General features: G+C 45.9%; 1 protein-coding gene across 2 annotated transcripts in view; it reads left to right on the forward strand.

Moving 5' to 3' along the window:
- The window catches only part of PODXL2 (podocalyxin like 2), a 43,659-nt gene that overhangs the window by 22,276 nt on the left and 7,715 nt on the right, over window positions 1-13,668 (forward strand). For both annotated transcript variants that reach the window (XM_016940157.4, XM_016940158.3), the window contains exons 3-4: window positions 8,963-9,744; window positions 10,820-10,894. In XM_016940157.4, coding sequence (XP_016795646.2) covers window positions 8,963-9,744; window positions 10,820-10,894 — 857 coding nt within the window. The remainder of the gene's footprint in view (window positions 1-8,962; window positions 9,745-10,819; window positions 10,895-13,668) is intronic.

Genomic DNA, 13,668 nt, shown 5'->3' on the forward strand with positions numbered 1-13,668 from the left:
TTTCCTCTGAAGGCGGTGCTAGCAGGTGCTGCTCACTTACCAGATGAAACAGAGATGGACTTGAGTTGTAAAGGAACCATCACAGCTGGGTTTAGGCAAATGGGGGTGTAGGGGTAAGTCAATAACACAAAAATGCCTCTTTAAAGAGACCCAGCCATATTCTTGAAGATAATTGCCAGCCCATCTTCTCTAGACTCACCAGTGCCTGCCAGAGGGCTGAGGCCTCGTCAGGTAGTCTCCTGTGGTCCCTTCCCGTGTTAGGACCCTGACCCTAACCACGGATACACCTGCCGTGAGCTGGGCTGTGTGGATGCTGAGAGGAGCAGAGAACATGGAGTGTGACAGAAGGAAAGTGTGCCTTCTGTGGGCTGGGTGTTTTGCATTCCTGATGCCACTTCATCTTTGTAACAACCTGAGGTATTAGCCTCACATCATGGAGGGGTGGGTGTGTGGCACACAGAGGCAAGTGGCCACCCAGAATTCCAGCCCATGCCTCCAGAACCCTGAAGCTTGGCCTGGGGCTCTTAACGCCAGCCACTCTTGTGATTCAAGCCCAGCTTTAAGGAGGTTGGCTGCGGCCACAAAGGTACGGGCAGACTGGGGAGAGGTCATGATTCTGCTTGTCAGCTTGCTCCTGTCCAGCATCCCAAGCCAAGCCTGGGTGCTGGACTAAATGACCAGGATGTGTCAAAAGACACTGGCTTTAACCACACAAGAGTCTAAGAGTCTTACAACTTTACAACTGTGACAAGTCTAGCATCACAACTTAGAGCAAGAATCCTCCTCTCCTGGGCTCCCTCATATGGAAAAGGCGAGAGATGGGCCCTTTGCTCTTGCAGGGCCTCTGTCTACCTGTAAAATCCCCGAGTCTGGGATTTGGAGACCCAACTGTTCTGAGGGCTCTGGGGAACATGTGGTTTCTGTTTAGAGCCACCAGGGGGGGCTGTGACTTCACAGTGCCATTCCCAGCAGTTCTGGGAGGGTCAGGAGCCCAGGAGCCTAAGTGTTATCCTGCAATCAATCCAGGAGGTGCTCCAGGGCTCTCCTGTGCAACGAGGGGGTCTGCCCCAGGTGTCTTCTGAGCTGCAGCTTAGACATTCGTGGCCTCCCATGCTCCGAGGCCCAGCCCGAGCCTCTCCCTGGAGGGCTTGAGCCTTGGATGACCTTTCTCATCCTTCAGTGCCCCAGCTCTTCCTGAGGACACGGATGAATCCATGGAGCCAGCCCTTAGACTTCCACGTGTCTCCAGTGTGTCTCCCGGGCAGCTCGGCTTCCTCACACCCGTGTCCAGGTGTGGGGCTCTAGAGGTACACCTTGATCCCAGACACGCTTTTGGGGTTTGGCTACAAACTAAAAGGGCTTCGTGGAGGGACCCTTCTCCTGAGCCTGAAGTGGATGGGGTAGGAAGGCATTCCCTGGAGCGCTCAGCTGGTCAGACCCTCCCTCTGGAATCAGAGCTGTCCACGGCAGCAGGGCTGAGGGTGTGGGCGTCAAGGACTTGCCCTGGGTCACTGAGGGCAGGCTGGGAGGGCAGGTAGCCCTGTCATGTGTCCCCTCTCTCCTCCCTCTCCTCTTGCCTCTCCCCTCTCTTTACTCTCCTCATCTTCATCTCCCTCCTTTTCCTGCTCAGCTTCACTTCTTTGTTTCTCTTCTTCCATTCCCAATTTGATCCTTTTTCACCTCCAAAGTGCCTGCTGAGGCTTCCTCTCCCCTCTCAATGCAGCGAGTCCCTAGAAGCCTGATCTGTATTCCTTGGACACCTGAGTGGGAAAAGCACCTTCCTCCCTGTCTCTCAAAACTGTCTCACCTGCTTCAGGGCGGTGTGGCTCCTTCCTGCCACAGGGCTCTCTCAGCCAGGATAGCCAGCCCTGTCCCTTGCCATGTTTCTATTCCCCTCTTGACAGCTCAAGCATGTTCGCTGACCTGTAGTGAAAGTCAGTGTCTCAGGCCGGGTGCAGGGGCTCTCTCCTGTAAGCCCAGTACTTTGGGAGGCCAAGGCAGGCAGATCATGAGGTCAAGAGATCAAGACCAGCCTGGCCAACAAGGTGAAACCCCGTCTCTACTAAAAATACAAAAAATTAGCTGGGCGTGGTGGCGTGTGCCTATAGTCCCAGCTACTCAGGAGGCTGAGGCAGGAGAATTGCTTGAACCCAGGAGGCGGAGGTTTCAGTCAGCCAAGATCGTGCCAATGCACTCCAGCCTCGGTGACAGAGTGAGACTCCATCTCAAAAAAAAAAAAAAAAAAAAAAAGAAGAGAAAGTGTCTCTCACATGTGCACGCTCTCTCTGTTACTCCTTATTTTAAAAAATTTTCAATTTACAGAAAAGTTGCAAGAATAATTCCGTCCACCCCTTGCTCGGACTCCCCCATTATTAACACTTTGCCGCAGTTGCTGTATCAGTGTGTATGTGTACATGTATGGATATGGAGATGCAGATCTGTACTTCTTGCTAGACCATTTAATGGTAAGTTGCAGACATGATGCTCCTTTGCTCCAAATACTTCAGTGTGCATTTCTTAGGAACAAAGCATTCTCCTAAAAACCACAGCAGGATGATCAAAATCAGGAAATTAACACTGATACAATATGCTTCTGTAATTACAAACTTTATTCAAACTTTGCCAGTTTTCCCAGTAGTGTCTTTTATAGCAAAAGAAAAAAAGAGCAGGGTTTCATAGTCCACTATCCGGTCCAGAATCACGTACTGCATTTAGTCAGCATGTCTCTTTTGTCTCTTTTTTATTCTGGAAAACCCTCTAGTCTTTCTTTGTCTTTCATGACCTTGACATTGTTGGAGTGCAGGCCAGTTATTTTGTAGATTGCCCCTCAATTTCAGTTTGTCTCAAATTTCCCCATGGTCAGATTCAGGCTCTGCATTTTTGGCAGGCATATTGTGGACGTGATGCTGTATCTTCTTAGTGAATCGTACCGTGGTTCTGCTCTTGGGTAAAGCCTGGCTTCTTCACTCTTTATTCTCAACTCCCATTTGGATCCAGTCTCACGGGCCCTCTCCTGGGACCGCTGCTTTCACACTGCTGGTGTTTGCCCTGCAGCTGCCCACACAGACGCCCCTCACCCCACTGGTTCCTAGTGTGTGCTCCCATCAGGCCTCCCAGTAATTCTGTTTCTGTTTTAGGAGACATTTGTAATACTAAAATCATATTTACACTTGTCAACAGATGACTGATCCCCTCCTGCCCTGCCCTTTTTCCTGGATTTTCTTTGACTTAAAACTCAAGTGCTTAGGCTTTAGTTACATTCGGTATAAAAAATGAAAAATAAAAACTCAAGTGCTTATCCTGCTCCTCATTCTATGGAGACACTTCCACTTTTCCTGTTATTATTTTACCAGGTAATAACTCCTTTAATAATAATAATGGCAGGCGGATGGCCAGGTGCGGTGGCTTACGCCTATAATCCCAGCACTTTGGAGGGCCAAGGTGGGTGAATCCACCTGAAGTCAGGAGTTTGAGACCAGCCTGGCCAACATGGCAAAACCCCGTCTCTACTAAAAATACAAATTTTTCTTTCTTTCTTTTTTTTGTGAGACAGAGTCTCACTCTGTCACCCAGGCTGGAGTGCAGTGGTGCAATCTCGGCTCACTGGAACCTCTGCCTCCCGCGTTCAAGCGACTCTCATGCCTCAGCCTCCCAAACAGCTGGGATTACAGGCACCTACCACCACACCTGGCTGATTTTTGTATTTTTAGTAGAGACGGGATTTCACCATGTTGGCCAGGCTGGTCTTGAACTCCTGACCTCAGGTGATCCACCCCCCCCCCCCCCTTGGCCTCCCAAAGTACTGGGATTACAGGCATGAGTCACCATGCCCAGCCGTAATACAAAAATTAGCTGGGCTTGGTGGCAGGTGCCTGTAATCCCAGCTTCTCTAGAGGCTGAGGCAGGAGAATTGCTTGAACCTGGAAGGTGGAGGTTGGAGTGAGCCAAGATCACACCACTACACTTCAGCCTGGGCAACAGAGTGAGACTCTGTCTCAAATAATAATAATGATAATAACAACAACAATAATAATAGCAGGAGGAGGTGGAGGACCCCCCACAGTTAACTGAGTGTTTACTCTGCACTGCGGACTGTGCGCAGGGTCACCTCACTGAACCCTGACCAGAGCCCTGTGTGGCAGGTACTATTTTTATTTTACACTTAAGGAAAGGGAGACACATGGAGGTTAAGCAGCATGTCCAAGATCATACAGCTGATAAGCAGTGAAACTGAGACCACACTGTAAAAAGAAAAGGAATAATTTTAGATCTTGAGAGCTGGTAAGGAAGTAGGAAAGGACTGCTGATTCCAAGTGCCAGTGAGCAAGCGTTCAGTGATTTGTCAAGTCACTGGAGTGAGAGGCTGGAAAAAAGCGAGGAGCTCTGGAGAAGATGTAAATTTGGGAGCCTTTAGCATAGAGAAAATAGATGCAGCCTGTGGAATGAGCACTGACCAAGGAAGAAGTGTGGAAATGATGAGTCAGAGGCTGACCCTGGAAGGGACTGCATTTTGGGAGGCAGGAGAGGAACTCATAGAGACAGTAAAGAAGTCTGTGCAGTGACGGGGGTGCCTCTTACCCCGTGGAGGCACAGGCCCTGGTTTGTAGGAGGCAGAAGAATTCAAAAACACACGTTGCTCTCCCTTCTACTCTGGGCCAGGCACTATGTTAGGTTCTGGGAATGTAGGGATGAAGACAATTGCTTTGCTTGGCATCAAAAATTTGTAATCTAGTGAATCCTATTTTATTCTTACTTAAGACACTAGAGTTGTTTGTAATGCCATTGGTGTATAAGACACATTTATCAGAACTATATCCAAAGCTTAAAATATCAGTGATATGAAGAACCTTAGAAATCATATATACTATCATCCTCATTCCACATAAAAACTGAAGCCCAGGCCAGGTGCAGTGGCTCATGCCTGTAATCCTGGAACTTTGGCAGGCCAAGGCAGGAGGATCGCTTGAGCCCAGGAGTTCAAGACCAGCCTGGGCGACACAGGGAGACCCCATCTCTACAAATAATAATTTTAAAGAATTAGCCAGGTGTTGGGCGTGGTGGCTCACGCCTGTAATCCCAGCACTCTGGGAGGCTTTGGTGGGTGAATCATGAGGTCAGGAGTTCGAGACCAGCCTGGCCAACGTGGTGAACCCTGTCTCTACTAAAAATACAAACATTAGCCGGGCGTGGTGGTACATGCCTATAGCCCCAGCTACTCGGGAGGCTGAGGCAGGAGAATTGCTTGAACCTGGGAGACAGAGGTTGCAGTGAGCCAAGATCGCGCCACTGCACTCCAGCCTGGGTGACAGAGCAAGACTCCATCTCAAAAAAAAAAAAAAAAATTAGCTAGGTGTGGTGGTGTGTGCCAGTAAGTCCCAGCTACTCAGGAGACTGAGGCAGGAGAATTGCTTGAGCTCAGGAGTTCGAGACCAGCCTGGGCAGTGTAGAGAGACCCTGTCTCTACAAATAATAAAAAAATTTAGCTGGGTGTAGTGGCCCTGTGGTCCCAGCTGCTTGGGAGGCCGAGGTGGGAGGATCACTTGAGCCTCGGAGTTTGAGGCTGCAGTGAGCCGTGATTGCACCACTGCACTCCAGCCTGGGTGACAGAGTGAGACCCTGTCTCAAAAGCAAAACAAAACCTGAAGCCCAGAGAAGTTGGAGGGACTTACCACTGCGTGCGAAGATAAGTTAGTGGCTGAGTCCCAGATCATGCTGCCGACAGCGTGACTGATGATGCATCTCTGAGGAGGCTGTACACAGTTTAGGGAGTTCTGTTGGTGCCCTCTGGAGATGTTGATGCTCTCTCTGACTTTTGGAAAGTCAGCACCAAATTGAGTAGAGAGATCGTTTTAGTCAGCTTGCCCTCCCAGGACTTCCCCACCCCATGGGATTCTGCTGATGGGTGTGTCACCATCCACCATATTCCTGCCATATCCTAGGCTTCATTGAATCCATCAGCTATTTTAAGTGTGTCCTGAAGGTTTCCAATACTGCTTTCCTCTGAACTTCACCATCTCTATTAATGGCTTGGCTACTCCCGCAGCTTCTCCCTGTTGGCCATCTAGCTCACGCGTCTGATTACTTCTCTTTCAGAGTCATCTCTTGAGTCTGCTCTTTTCTCATCATCTCCAGTGTCATCACCGCCATGCATCTCTCCCGAATCACTGCAGCAACTCCCTGACTCTTCTTTGCACTTTCATTCATCTACTCCTTCACCTAATCTTGTAAATTGCTGTCAGATTAATCTTCCAATAATGAAATATTATGCTTGTAAGTGATTTCGTATATTGTATTTCCTAGGCACCCATCTGACTCCTATTCTGTTACCCAGTATTCCTATCAAGTAATCATCCAGCCCATTTCAGTTATGTTTTCATGCATTATATTTTAATTTTGGATAGATCTGGCTATTATAAAGTTCTTACTTACATTGAGGTAAAATATATTTATTCTTCTATATACTTGTTTTGTGGGTGTGATTTCCTCCTGAATCTTTCTGAAGATATTAACAAGAAACTTTTCTGAATTCTCTTTTGTTAACTAGACTAACTTTTCCTAGAGGTCAGTTGCTTTATGGTCCCACCCTTATGCTTCTTCATCAGGCTGGCTTTCTTAAAATGTCTTGTGAATCTTGGTTGTTCTTTCTTTCTTATTTATCTGTAGTGACTTCACTACAGAGTGTGTGCAGTAGGTGGAAGAGGGGGAGGATCTGCTACTCAAAAAGTCTAATTAACAGAAGTGGACTGGATAGAATATTCTAATTATTGATTTAAATACTATAGTGGGCTTTCAGTTGTCACTAGGATTGTTCAGCTTCTAAGTCATACTTTTTATTACAGGGAATCAATTTTTCTTTTTGAAATAATCGTTCTCAGAGCTCTCTCTCTGTGTTCTAATTTGAACCAATTGCTTTCCAGGCTTACTGCACAGTTTCCATCCTGAGATATATTTTCATTGCATTCCTCTCATGTTTCTTGATTTCCCATGTCTTTTTTTTTTTTTTTTTTGGTCTCTTAAATAACTTACTTAAATCTCTTGGAATCTGTGGATAGTAACACTTTTAAATCTTTGCATGTATGAGAATGTCTTTATTTTGCAATCACACTTGAGTAGTCATTTATTTGGATATAACATTTCAGGTTCAAAATAAACATCCCTCAGATTTTTCAGTGCATTTTTAAATTCTTCCTCTAGGCTACTGATATTAATTAGAAGCTTCATGATAATTTGGTAATCTGTTTCTTGTTCCTTTACAGATAACCTGTTCTTTCTCTGAGAGCTGTTAAGATTTTTCTCTTGCTCCTTATAATTCTAAAATCACATGAGAATGAGGCTGGGTGTAAGTCTTTTATCATTCACCTTGATGATACAAGCAGCTTTCATTGCAAAGATTCATGTTGCCAGCTCTGAAACTTTTTTTCTTTGTTTCTCTCCATTATTCTCCATTTTATTGGTTCTATCTTTCCAGAAATCATATTAGCTAGGTATTAGATCTCCTACATTGGTTGTCTGTATCTTTTAACTCTTATCTGTTGTCTTCTCACTTTTGCCCTAGAGGCTTTTCCTTGACTTTTTTTTTTCCCAGCCCTTAAAAATTTGAATTTTCAATCCATTGAATTTTTAAATATCAACTGTTGACTTTCAATATCCAAGAAATTTTTCTTTTTTAAAGATTACTTGATTTTCTGAGTGGCGTCTTATTTTAGGGATGCAATATTTTGTAATCTTTCTGAGGATACTAATTAGACTTTTAAAAATTTACCTTCTGTTCTCTGAATTTTCTGTGTTCTACATCCTTGCTCCCACAGTTGTGCCTCTTCCTAACTCTGGGTAAGAAAGCCTGCCTCCTCCCCTGCTATTTTTTCCTATGTTTATTTTGGCTGAGGGGTTATCTGTTCCTATAATCTCATCTGCTTTCCATGTTACCAGAAATTTCTCTAAAATGTTTTTATCTTCATTTTGACAGTTAAAATTGTTTTTGTCATTTGATAAAAGTTTTGGAGGAGGAGGTAAATGAATACCTTTAGTTCGCTATCTTAAAGTGTTCCCACCACTCTCCTTTCTAAAGAGTATTTTAAAACTACAATATTTATTATTTTGAAACAAAATGGCAGCCAATAAAAGTTGCTTCCTAGATACAGCTTCTGATATTTTGAATGAATTTCCAAAAAACTTGTTGTATAACTTTCATGCATAGTTATTTGGAAGAGGCCTAGGGTTCATTGAAAAGCCAGAAAACAATCTGATCTCCAGGAAGTCTCCTAACTTCTCTGCTTCAAAATGTAATTCCCAAGAATGGCAGGAAGAATAAAAACCCCTCTCCCATTGCCAACAGTGACCCTGAACATTCTGGGAGGCCCTGGAAAACTCTGGGCTCAGCCCCTGGCCTCTCTCTGGCTCTCCCTACATCTTTTTCATTTCCTGTCAGGGCCTAAATTACAGAAAAAGAGCACAGTTGAGGAACAATGGTCATAATTGAGGGGTCTCACTTCCTCCAGTGATGAGAGGGCTCTCAGACCTCCTTCGGGGACTCCACCAAGAAGACTCTTATAACGACTCACTAGAAAAGGAGTAGGGGGACCCTTCCTAGTGGGTTGTTGTGGGATCTTCTTGGTGAAATCCCCAGATGAGGACAAGCAAGCACATTACAAACACAGTGGAGAATATATACCTCAAACTACTCATGGCTCTTTTGGAGGAATGCAATATACAAAACTTTCTACATTCCTGTGTTCATTGAGTTTTGGTGATAAATTTGTATTATTTTATCATCATAAAGGAAACAGTGACTAGCCTTGTCCCTGTGTCCTCCCACAGTCTGCTCCCCTGGCCTCTCCATCATGACCTGATGACCCCTGCCCTGTCAGTGTATTGTGGTTCTTTTATGCCATCTGCCCAGTAAATACTGAGTAAAGCAATGAATGATGAAACAAGTGAATGAACTTTTCATCTCTGTCCTTAGATTATGTTTTTCCTGACTTAACTGAGAAGGCAGGTTCCATTGAAGACACCAGCCAGGCTCAAGAGCTGCCAAACCTCCCCTCTCCCTTGCCCAAGATGAATCTGGTTGAGCCTCCCTGGCATATGCCTCCCAGAGAGGAGGAAGAAGAGGAAGAGGAAGAAGAGGAGAGGGAGAAGGAAGAGGTAGAGAAACAAGAGGAGGAGGAAGAGGAGGAGCTGCTCCCTGTGAATGGATCCCAAGAAGAAGCCAAGCCTCAGGTCCGTGACTTTTCTCTCACCAGCAGCAGCCAGACCCCAGGGGCCACCAAAAGCAGGCATGAAGACTCCGGGGACCAGGCCTCATCAGGTGTGGAGGTGGAGAGCAGCATGGGGCCCAGCTTGCTGCTGCCGTCAGTCACCCCAACTACAGTGACTCCGGGGGACCAGGACTCCACCAGCCAAGAGGCAGAGGCCACAGTGCTGCCAGCTGCAGGGCTTGGGGTAGAGTTCGAGGCTCCTCAGGAAGCAAGCGAGGAAGCCACTGCGGGAGCAGCTGGTTTGTCTGGCCAGCACGAGGAGGTGCCGGCCTTGCCTTCATTCCCTCAAACCACAGCTCCCAGTGGGGCCGAGCACCCAGATGAAGATCCCCTTGGCTCTAGAACCTCAGCCTCTTCCCCACTGGCCCCTGGAGACATGGAACTGACACCTTCCTCTGCTACCTTGGGACAAGAAGATCTCAACCAGCAGCTCCTAGAAGGGCAGGCAGCTGAAGCTCAATCCAGGATACCCTGGGATTCTACGCAGGTAAAGTGAGGGGCATGCGGGCCACCACCCTGTACCTTCTTCACAGAGCCTGGCCATCCCCAGGGCTGGTGTGGCATGGGGGCAGGATCTGCCAGGTTGAGGAGGGAGGCCCTTTCCACAGCACGTAGAACCCCATGGAACTTGTGGGGATGCAAACCTCAGGGCCAACAATGGGTGTTCTCCCCACACTTCTGTGCAAAGGCCTTTGGAGAAGCTTGGTGGCCTGGCCTGGGTTTCATTTGTTCATGTGTTACCATTGCCACCCTTAGACATCTTTTGTTTTTTTTTTCCCGAGATGGAGTCTCACTCTGTCGCCCAGGCTGGAGTGAAGTGGGCATGATCTCGGTTCACTGCAACCTCCACCTCCCAGGTTCAAGCAATTCTCGTACCTCAGCCCCCTGAGTAGCTGGGATTACAGGCATGTGCCACCATGCCTGGCTAATTTTTGTATTTTTAGTGGAGACAGGGTTTCACCATGTTGGCCAGGCTGGTCGGGAACTCCTGACTTCAAGTGATCCACCCGCTATGGCCTCCTGAAGTGCTGGGATTACAGGCATTAGCTACCGCGCCCAGCCCACACTTAGACTTCTGCACTGATTCTACCAGCAGCTAGAGCTAGTGGCTGACCTGTGCTTTCCCCATCCCATCTCACCACCCTCCTCCTCCCCACCGACACCCACGTGCATAGCAGGCACAAGTCAGTGTTCACACCCACTGACACCGCAAGGAAAAGAAAGGAGCCCCAGAATATTAACGATAAACTTGCCCTTGAAAGCCAGCATGTGGGGCAAGCTCTCTGCAGCCTGGCCCCTTTGATATAGTCCCCTACTTCCTGGGAATAATGCCTGGCCTCCTCCTCTCACTCAACACATTCCCTGCTTGGTCCCCAAAGACATTCGAGTTTGTACTCCTTGGCATGGTGCCTCACAGAGGCTGTCAGCAGCCCCCTCGCTGTAATACGCCTCCACTGGCCTCCACCTTCCAGCTTCCCAAAAGGCCTCCGACCAGGGCTCTCTCCCCTGTCCCTTTCCTATGCCTTCGTAACTGTCGCCCTGCTTTCTGTCTCCTCGCACAGGTGATCTGCAAGGACTGGAGCAATCTGGCTGGGAAAAACTACATCATTCTGAACATGACAGAGAACATAGACTGTGTGAGTGCCCAGCCAGGCTCCGAACCGCAGGGAAAGGCTGCAGGCAGTGGACAGGGTGGGGCAGAGGGCAGGCTGGGGGGACAAGCAGTGCGTGGGAGGAGGCTTAGTCCTTCAGTTGGTGGCCCAGGGATATACCAGCAGCCATCAACATTACACACAGAGTGCTTTCGTATTTTAAAATGTCCAAAGGCTCTTTGGTTCTTGCTTCCCTCTCTTTTTAATTTAAATGAATACTTTGTTCATGTGTGCACCATCTTACCTCTCCCGTGATATTGAAACCTTTCTGTCTTTTTTAGAGTTGTTTTCTTCCTGTATAGGTTGCTTTTCTCCGTTTTGGGTCTCAGCCTTTTCATGTATATACATGCTCTCCACACATGTCTGGTGGAGTTTGTTCATAGCTCTCTCTATCAAAAAAGTGGCTGGAAGCTTTGAGCATAGTGCTAGGGTTGTCAGCTATGGCTTCTCATGAGAGTGGTCTGGCTGGGCCGTATCACTTAGAAATTTGCAATGGCAGCATTGTTAGGTCCTTCCTCCTGAGGTGATTAGAGTCTTTGAAAAGGGAACTTCTGTTCTGTTCAAAGTATAACAAGTTGATTGTCAGTGTTCTGGGAGCTGGGGTGGAGAGAGAGGGCTGGGTGTTTCAGTATTATAAATATGTATCCATAAATATCAATATTCATGTACTGTCTCTTCCTGTTTGCAGAGTGACCTTCTCCCTCCCCAAAACACACACTTGTGTCTGATGCTCTCTAGGTCAGAGACCCTCTGTTTTATCTTTTTTAAAGAATAAACTTCCAGTCTTCTGCCAGGGAGAAGGGACATTTCTTGGCTGTGCAGCACTGTGGGAAGAACTAGGGACCCAGCCGTTTCTTAAGCAAACTTTCGACCAGCTCATATTTTTAGTAGCATTTTCATCCTCTCTTCCAAAGGTAACCAGGGCCCCTATTCCGGGGCATCTGGGGAGTGTCAATCAGTATGCATCTGACTGCTTCTCAGCTTTCCTCATTTTGGCTTAGGGTTTGGCTCTTTAGAGTTTGCTAAATTAGGAAATTCTAACTCACCATCTGCTTCCAGTGTCTAGATTTTGTTGCTCTTGTCTCCTCTTCTGTTTTGCTTTGTCTCTGGTTTTAGGCCTTAAATTCTTTACTCTTGTTAGTGGGCCTGGGCAAGACTGAAGGGACATGCATGCGTTGAATCCAAAAGTCCCCAGCAAGGTTGGTTTCCCCCACCATCACTATACTGATGGATCTTCACCTAAGTGATGTGTGTTTTCATCCATTGCAGTTATTATTTTTACTGATGCTCAATACCTCATCTTTGGCCAGGGAAAGCCTCTTTGAGTTGGCCTCTGAGTCCTTTTGACCAATCTATTAAGTGTCTGATTGCTTCCTTGCTTTCTGGCATAATAAGACATTCCAGGCTCACCTTCCTCCCCCAGACATGGAGCCCTCATTCCCTTCATTGGGAAATGGTACATGAAGACCACAGATGGGTACTTGGGACCCTTGAACTTTTGGTGTGCATACTTGAACAATACAGCCTAAAGTTCGTATCTTTTTGCCAATCAATACATAGATATTAAGATGCTTTTATTCTGTTTTCCCTGTTTTTGTCTTCTGTGTTATTCTAATATGTGACCTCCACTCAATTAGTCATCATTATTTTTTATGGTAGAATTTTTTAATTGTAGTAAAAAACATAAAATTTTCCATTTCACCCTTTGTAAATATAAGTTCAGTTGTGTTAAGTATATGCACATTGTTGTGGAACACAGCCCCAGACCTTTTTCATTTTCAAAGCTGAAACTCTGTACCCATTAAATGACTACCTGTTCCCCAGTCGCAGCACCCACCATTCTCCTTGCACCCACCATTCTCCTTTTGGTTTCTATGAATGGGACTACTCTGGATACCTAATAGAAGTGGAATTAGACAGCATTTGTCATGTTTACATCTGGTTCATTTCACTCAGCATAATGTCCTCAGGGTTCATCCATTTGGTAGCATGTGGCAGAAATTTCTTTTTTTTTTTTTTAAGGCTGAAAAATATTCCATTGTATGTATATACCACATGTTATTTATCCATGCAGCTGTCCATGGACACTTGCATTGCTTCCATCTTTTGGCTATTGTGAATAGTGCTGCTGGGAATGTGCTGTGCAAATATATCTTCAAGACTCTGTTTTTAATTATTTTGGGTATATACCCAGAAGTGGGGTTGCTGGATCATATGGTAATTCTATTTTAAATTTTTTTGAGGAATCTCCATACTGTTTTTTGCTATGAGTATACCATTTTACATTTTCGCCAGCACTAGGGTTCCAGTGTTTCCACATCCTCATAAACACTTATTCTTTTCTGTTTTTTTAAACAGTGGCCATCCTGAGAGAAGTGAGGTATTTGGTTGGTGCAAAAGTAATTGCGGTTTTTGCCATTGAAAGTAATGACAAAACCCGCAATTACCTTTGCACCAACCTAAATGGTCTCATTGTGGTTTTGATTTGCATTTTCCCTGATGATTGGTGATGTTGAGCATTAGTCATTATTATTAAGTCAATGCTTACTATATTTTATCAACATACTTATTAGTTTCTTTGCCAGATTCACCACTTGTTAGAATTTTTTCAAACCATTTGAGAAAAAGTTGAAGACATTATTTCCTTTTGCCCCTACCCCCAAATACATTAGTTTGTGTTTCCTCAGAACAAGAATATTCTTTTAGATAACCACAATGGAATGGTCAAAATCAGGAATTAGCACTGCTACAAAACTATT

This window comes from Pan troglodytes, chromosome 2, assembly GCF_028858775.2.
Source record: "Pan troglodytes isolate AG18354 chromosome 2, NHGRI_mPanTro3-v2.0_pri, whole genome shotgun sequence".
NCBI classification, from domain to species: Eukaryota; Metazoa; Chordata; class Mammalia; order Primates; family Hominidae; genus Pan; species Pan troglodytes.